The 8,559-nt window shown below is 37.7% G+C and overlaps 1 protein-coding gene across 1 annotated transcript in view; it reads right to left on the bottom strand.

The window, feature by feature from the left end:
- The window catches only part of LOC119833083, a 6,327-nt gene extending 539 nt beyond the window's left edge, over nt 1-5,788 (bottom strand). Inside the window, exons 1-3 of the mRNA XM_038356955.1 lie at nt 5,601-5,788; nt 4,648-4,731; nt 3,081-3,666 (exon numbers count right to left, since the gene is read on the bottom strand). Of these exons, the coding sequence (XP_038212883.1) occupies nt 3,081-3,666; nt 4,648-4,731; nt 5,601-5,666 (736 nt within the window). The 5' untranslated portion in view covers nt 5,667-5,788. The remainder of the gene's footprint in view (nt 1-3,080; nt 3,667-4,647; nt 4,732-5,600) is intronic.
- Nucleotides 5,789-8,559: the final 2,771 nt, after the last annotated feature.

The following is an 8,559-nucleotide window of genomic DNA, read 5'->3' as shown; positions in this document are numbered from 1 at the left end:
CACGCCAGCCACGGGCCCTCCGCCGACGCGTCCACAGCCTCTGTTCGGTCGAACGAATAGTTAATGTACGAAAATATTCAGGATACTCTCTCGTCGCATGTAAATACTTCTTTTATTTTTTAAACATCGCTAAATTCGTTCCATGGCTGTAGTGAAAAAGCTCACGACGCATTCGTAGCATTGAAGTATAGACTATATTTTATTTTGAAAAAAAATAGGGTTCCGTAACATATCTTTATTGAAACATCCAAACCAGTATACCTATAAAGCTGAAGGGTTAGTTAGTTCGTTTGATATTATTTAAAGTCAAATATATAACTCTAATCGCAATAATTCAGATATTGAACTGAACAGCTATATATTATAAAGCTGAAGAGTTTGTTCGTTTGTTTGTTTGAACGTGCTAATCTCAGGAACTACTGGTCTGTTTTGAATTCTTTCAGTTTTAGATGCCCTACAATAAAAGTATTGAGGGAGAATTCAGGCTTTATATGTACCACGGGCGAAGCCGGGGCGGACAGCTAGTTATTCAATAAAACATAAATCGTAAAGTTTGTTCCTAAAACTAAAAGTCATAATAATAAATATCCGGTATGGTACACAAAATCTTTGATTCGGTTGCTTCGTCAAAAATATAAATATCGTATTAGAATAAAAAAATTTAACAACCCCCTTGACGTAATCACGTACGAAACTCTAAAAAAAAACTGCTCTAAACTTATATCTTCATGTTATTCTTCTTATTTGCGTCATTTGGAATCCTCGTTAAAATCAAATCCAAAACTACTGTGGTCGTATGTGAAAAATAAAAAAACAAATTCTGGAACTTATCCTACACCTATGAAGTTGGGTAACGATTCTGCAACAGATGGAACACAAATTTGCAATATGTTCGCTGACTATTTTTCCTCAGTATATGAGCCTAGTTCACAACATTATAATACAGATCCAATAACTAACAATGCCACTTCTTACCTAAATTCATTAACGATTAATCAAGATTTAGTATTGAAAGCTTTAAAAAGACTTGATCATAAAAAAGAAGCCGGCTCAGATGCAATACCTCACGTATTTGTTAAAAAATGCGCTAAAGAATTATCATATCCACTAACCGTTATATATAATTTATCACTGAAAGAAAGTATTTTTCCGTCAGCTTGGAAGGAATCGATCATAGTTCCAATCCCTAAAACAGGTGACGCGAATTTGATCAACAATTACCGACCTATATCAATTCTGTCTGTTTTTGGTAAAGTATTTGAAAGTCTCATCTATCCAATTATCACTACACATATAAAGCAATCAGTCAGTCAATTTCAACATGGTTTCACAAAACACAGATCCACAAGTACAAATCTTCTACTTTATCTCGAATGTCTAGCAGACTCTGTTGATTCGCGTAGTTGCGTTGACGTCATATACACGGATTTCTGCAAGGCATTCGATAAGGTTGATCACAATATACTAATAAAAAAATTGCAAAATATAGGTATCGTCGGTAGTCTGTTGAGATGGTTTTCATGTTATCTTTTGGGACGCTATTCTAGAGTGGTGGTAAACGGGTTTTCCTCTCAACCCTTTCCAACTAAATCGGGTGTTCCACAAGGGTCACATTTATTTTTTTCCCAATTCTTTTTAACGTATACATAAACGACCTCCCACTTAACTTAAAATACTCAAAAATATTTTTATTTGCTGATGACCTCAAAATTCTACGTACAATTAATTCGATCACTGATAGTACTCTTCTCCAAAAGGATATTAACCCTTTGGCTGAATGGTGTAACGTAAATAAAATGAAACTTAATACGAAAAAATGCTACCATATACGATTTAGCAGACAAAGAAATGGGGTCAATATTGCACCTAGCTATCAGATCAACAATCATATCTTAACAACAGTAGATAACATAAAAGACTTGGGTGTTTATTTCGATGCAAAACTTACTTTTCACGCACACTACAGCAACATAATTAATAATAGTTTTAAAATGCTAGGCTTTCTACTCAGAACGTGCAAAAATTTTAAAAATGCTGTCACAAAAATTGCCCTGTTTTAATGCCCTAGTTAGAACCAAATTGGAATATTGTAGCGTAATCTGGAATCCGAAATATAATATTCATATTAAAAATATTGAACGTATTCAAAAAAGATTTCTGTGGCATTTAGCATACAGTTGTAATGTAGCCAAAAAATTGCGTAGTTACTCAGAACGTCTACATTACTTTAAATTAAAAACACTATACCACAGGAGGAAAGTGTTGGATCAGGTTTTCTTACACAAATTGGTGAATGGTTCAATCGATTGTTCGTTGTTAGTATCTGAGCTTAACTTTAAAGTTCCTGCCTAGAACTTGTAATAATATGCCGTTCCATGCAAAATTTCACAATAGTAATTTAGGCCATTATTTAGGCCTCTCTCGTCTTACGGAAGATTACAATAATATAGTTTCTGGAAATAACAAGTCTGTTGATATTTTTTCTAATACGCTACATAAGTTTAAGAAAGAATTGCTTTCGATTGAACCTTTACCTAATCCCACATGATCACATGATATATATATGTTCGCATTAATTTTATATTATTATTACTATTTTTTTTACTGTTGCTATTGTTTTTTTTTTTTTTTGTAAAATATATTTAAGACAAAATTGTGTTCGTACTTAAATAGCTGTTAGCTGCAGGCTGTGAAATGTTATTTTTATTAGTAGTGGTTGCCTATAATTGTGACAGCACTAAGTCTTTGTTTGTTTAATTTTATAAAACTCTCTATCCACGTTATCCGTGTATGTCATGTTGGTGATCCTTAATGTAATAAATAAATAAACATTGAAATATAGATAGGAGCAATCTAATTACAAGAAATCAGTATCGACTCGGGTGTTTGGAGGAATATTTGAGCCCGAAGCTCGTTTGTGTCTCTCCAAACACTGATCGAGTTACAAAAATATTGATCGTCCATCGTCCACGCAAACGGGCCATCGACCACAAATTCAAAACGCCGCCACCGTCTTATTTTTTGTATTTTTCAAACACATTATATGAATTCGCCGCACGCGTCGTGCGGCCGGCGCGCACCTGCGACGGCCTCCAGCGGGTCGGGCGGCGGCGGCGGCGCGCGCGGCGCCAGCCGCTCGGCCAGCCGCGGCACCGCGCGCCGCAGCTCCGCCGCCAGCGCGTCGTACAGCGCGCGCGCCCGCCGCGGCAGCAGCGCCAGCAGCGTGCTGTGCAGCCAGCCCGCCAGCGCCCAGTGCGCCGCCAGCGCCGCGCGCAGCCGCGCCGCGCCCTCCTCCGCCGCCTCGCGCCGCGCCCAGCGCCCGCCGCCGCCCGCCAGCCGCCGCAGCCGCATGTCGCGCAGCGCGTCCAGCGCGGCGGCGGCGAGGCGCGCGTGCGCCGGCCCGGGCGCCGCGGCGGCGACGGCGCGCTCCCAGTCGTCGGGCTCGTCGTCGTCGTCGCTGTCGCCGGGCGCGTCGCCGGGCGCGGCGCCGTCGGCGGGCGGCGCGGGCGGCGCGCGCGGCGGCGTCTCCACGTCCACCTCGTCGCCGGGCGCGGCGCCGAGGTCGCGCGGCGCGCGCGGCTGCAGCAGCGCGCGCACGTGCGCGTGCGGCGGCGGCCCGCGCTCGCGCGCGTACGAGTGCTCGCCCCACACGCCCGACCGGCCCTCCTGTGCCATTCGAATCATGAGTTAAATCGATTTGCAAAATTTTATGTCTTTACTGTTGACCACTGAAGAGTTCCTTCACTGGAAGTCAAACCTGGGGGCAGCAGCCATGTTAGAATTGAGAATTTCCATTTTCCACTTTGCTATAAAAAGTGCTTGGTAATACCGTTTATTAATTTTAAGTACATATGCAAAACTTTAACTTAATGGAACACGGGGAAGTGGGTCAAGATTTACCTGTATGATTTTACTCCAATTCAAATTATATTATTTCCTCAAACTAAACCTTTTTCGATTTTTATGGTTGGTTAAAAAGTAAAGCATATTCAATCAAAAAGATGCATTTCTTTACTCACACAGGTAATTAATGATTATCATTAACATCATGCATCCATTTAATGCCAAATTACTATGTAGACAACAGTAGAGATCAAAATTTGCATAATATGTTTGTAACACAGACTTCTGTCTTAGATGCAACATAACTGCATGTTTCTGTACAAGGTACAAGGTTGCCATTTTTTAGGAATTCAAAATATATATTCAAAATTCCATGTCACATTACCCGTCCACAAAAGACTTAACAATGGAACCGATTTTAGTCAGATTTGCACACACTTTGTTCCCACTTAAAAATTTGTATGGTTTATATTATGATAAAAGAATTACCAGGTGGAGCCAGGGTGTGCACCTTGAAATTAATGTAATTTAAGATTTCATGATTTTTATTTCACTTTAATGTACTAAGTTTGTTAGAAGTCTTCCACCGTATTTAATTGACCCTAACAACAGTGAAATATAGGTTGGGAGTGTAATTTGATCAAATTTTAGTTGGGTCCATTCTCAATTGGTAATTTCCAGGTGGTTTTACAATATTCCACTCTTGAGTTTGTTTTGACAAAGCATTTTTTGACAGTTGTGTTATAAAAAAACATATTTCAAAACATTAATGTAACATTGTATTCTATTTAAACAATTGTATACCAGTTCATCACTGATGGCAAGTGTGTGGGCCACAAGCTTCTCATGCAAAGTCACTGGCGATGTGTCCGTGTCATCTGGTAAGTCCTGAAAATTTTATTTATATTTTGATTACAATGATCTTTTCTAGATTGTTCTCAGATTGTTACTTTCTTATTTATTTATTTGTACAGAAGTACTTAATGTTGTTAAAGTTTAACGAAAGCATACATTGAACATAATTATGATTACAGTAGAAACTCTCGTCTTTTATCTATCTCTCTGTTTCTCTTCTTCGTGCCCAAGCAACTGAACCAATTGTGATGACATTTGGTACAAAGATAGTTTGTGACCTAACAAAGGATTAATTATCCCACCTTATTGGTGTCTACCAACAACAATTAACAAAAACAAATGATACATAAACAATTAGTTTATAAACTATGGCATGCAGCCTCACAGTACCTGCTACAAATACCATCTAAATATTTGGTTTATAAACAACATGTCAAACATTCAATACCAAACAGGGGGTTGCGGGGGTGACTTCTTTGGGCAGAATTAATTCCTGTGCAAGTAAAAGACAGTACATAGACAACATATAGTGTTTAACGACATCAACATCCCACATTGGAATAAGTACTACTTTAAAACGTCACGGTAACTCTCTGACTTAGTGACATGTTTAAAATTACATTGTTTTAATTATCAGTTGTTTTAATCAATATACTACTATCTTCCTAATAGCATAACTTAGTCTAACAATAAAGGAATAATGTGGAACGATTTACTTATAATTTATCAGGAGAATATGCCTCATTTTTTTATGCAATTTAGATCTGACAAATGTATTTTTCCGTTACACATTTAATGATTTAATGCCATGTAATTGACTTAGGTGTTATTTAGTATTGTGACTAATGTAAATATTGCATTAAGTTAACAGCCAGCCAGTAAAGTGTTCAATAAAATATAACCTTTTTTAGTTCAATAAAGTCTGGAAACAAGGAGGAACATCGTACACTCATATCACACGCTGCCATTTTCGTTAATACAATTGGAGTCTTGCTTGGTTTTTATAATAGAAGTAAACATTTATTATCTTATAAGTCTAGGTCCTTAAAGTATAGAAGTATTCTAGAAATGAAAATAATAACTACGGAAATGTAAATTGTTAATTGACATATATCAATAAATGAACTGTCAATGTCAACAGATTAAGTCATAACAGACTACAAAAATCGAGAGCATAGACTTATAATACCTATTAAATGCAACGGCTGTGGTCCCGTGATTGCTGAAAATTATCTAGTTATGAAGTGTTCGCAAGAAAAGATTGTATCGTATTAAATGTGACCTTTACCAAAAATAAGTTTGAGTACCTGTCACAAAAAGACTAAGGTAAGTATCCGCAATGTGTGTTTAAAGCTCTAAAAGTGGATAATTCCGGTCGGTGGGGGTGTTACAAAAAACTTTAACAAAATGTTATGTTAACAAAGAGCATGGCAGCCATCTTAACCCGATTGGAGTGACACAAATGGCTGTTCAGGATTATGACGTGCTCAAGGAGTTTAGTATTGACATGAATATCGTTTCGAGGAACAAATAAGAGAGTACAAGCTTTCACAAACACGTTTTAATAACATGGATATGGAATTGAAAGAATTAAAAAAAGATATAGAGGTAGATCGAAAAAAATTTAATATAGTCACCACCTTAAATCACGACGATGAGAATCCAAAGACCTGTCTAAATATTTAAAAGTCTAGGTCTAACGCATACACAAGTTCGAAAAGCCCACATTATCATTCGTGAATGCTGGTAAACAAAAACTTAATCAGGAGATAGAAAGGAATACAGCTATGGAGTGTATGGCCACGAAATCTACGATAAATAATAACACTGAAAAGAATGTGATGCATTATATTGAAAAAGATGAAACAAATTATTATCCAAGAAGAGGATACACATATAACGATAGTAAAGGAGTAAAGGTAAAAATGGACGAAGTAAGTTCTCAGGCAGTCAGGTGAAAAAAGGTGGAAACGCAAGTTTACGAGATTTTCAGGGTACAGAACCTAAAAAATATCTTCACATATGGCGATTAAAAATATAAACACCTATCAAAAGGTGGAAACCTACGTTCGGAAATTATATGAGAATCAAGTGCCCATACGAATAGGAAATAAAGCATAAAACTGAAAGAGGATATGCTTCGTTCGTCATAGGCGTAAGAGAAAGTAAATATGAAACAATATGCAATCTCGAAAATTAAGCCCTTAACATCGAATTTTGTGAATGGGTGTGGTTTCGGAAAACGCCAAATCATAAAAAAGTACGTTAGTAGACCTTTCGAAATATTCTACCAAATGTAAGGGGCCTCCGAACAAAATTACAGGTAATTTACAGTAGCGTATTTTCGATCACGGCGGATTTATTAGGCGTAACAGAAACTGTATGCAACGAGTCAATATCAGACGCAGAATTAGTCCCTCCTGGATACAGAATTATACCAGAGTAGTATAATAATACGGATTATACGTTGCGATCGCATGGACAGTCGCAAGCATGGCGGCGTGGGTCTCGCGGCCACACCGCGCTTTGAGCTGCGGAGTGCGGAGTGTAGTGTGTACTCGCCCCGCGCCCGGTGTGACGTGAACATCGCCGCTCTTCCGTTCGAACTTCGTGCTACGGTGTACTTGAAAAATAGAAACTTGTTTATGGTATGCGTAGTTTATATTAATCCGAATAGTAATGAATGCGAGTATATTATTAAGATGTTATTTAAAACTATAGAACGTATTTGAAATAAATACTGTGAACTACAATTAGTGATCGGAGATTATAATTTGTAATCATGTTACTAAATACATATATTAAATTATTATGAGTATATTATAAGTTATTGTGGATTCACTGAGAGCAACAAAAAAGCTAATATTAACAACCCACAGATGGATTTAGTGCTGAGTCCTTTAAGAGAAAGAAGTGTTGTCAGTTTGAGTGAGGCGGTCCGCGGTTGGGCGGCTAGACGGTAACGGCGGACGCGCATCACCCGCCGCTGCTGGTGTCGGATACAGATGTGAGTACGAATACTTGTTTAGTGTGGAATTTTAACAAAGCCGAATTTGTTTCTCTGTATTCTAAAATAGGGAAAGTTGATTGAACTAATACTGTATTATCTAGATTTAGATATGAGTTGAAATATTTCTACAATGTTTCAAATTCAATTTTCGATTATTGTGTGCCAATGAAGAAAAATAATAGTGTACTCGAAATAATTTACCCTGAGTGGTACACAAAAGAAATAATTCAACAAAATTTAATTTAAAATGAAAGTCGAGCAAACGATTTAGCGAGTAAATCGCAAAAAGATTAATAAACATATTTTAGTCGTTATAGATCTAAAGTTAAACACGCGATTAAAATAGCTTTAAATTGTTATCGTCCACGAGTTGTAGCGAATTTAATTGAGGATCCCAAGTCGTTTTGGAAGTTAAACAATAGTAGGGCGAATAAAAATTAAAACTAAATATCTGATTAATGCCGATGGCAAGGTGATAAATGCAACAAAGCGTGGACGAAATTTTGAAAATTTTTAGGTCGATTTATGTTCAGCAGAAAGAAAAGTTGGACGTAAACTCAGCGCTCACACAAACAAATTGTGAAAATGGAGCGGCAAGAGGAACATCCACATCGGGAAATTACAACTTTGTGAAGTGCAGAATTCGCTCAGTCAAATTAAGTAACGAAATCAGCAGGTTCTGATCAAATACCGCCTTATATTCTCAAGGATTGCCGGCTGGTGTTAGCAGAGCCTCTTCTCCACATTTATAATTTATGTTTACAAACAGCTGTTTTTCCAAACTGTTGGAAGTTAAGTCGTGTCATACCAGTGCCCAAGGGCGGACATGGCAACAGAGGAGATTAATTCAG

Source organism: Zerene cesonia, chromosome 16 (genome assembly GCF_012273895.1).
Source record: "Zerene cesonia ecotype Mississippi chromosome 16, Zerene_cesonia_1.1, whole genome shotgun sequence".
NCBI classification, from domain to species: Eukaryota; Metazoa; Arthropoda; class Insecta; order Lepidoptera; family Pieridae; genus Zerene; species Zerene cesonia.
This window is presented reverse-complemented; position numbering and strand designations above follow the sequence as displayed.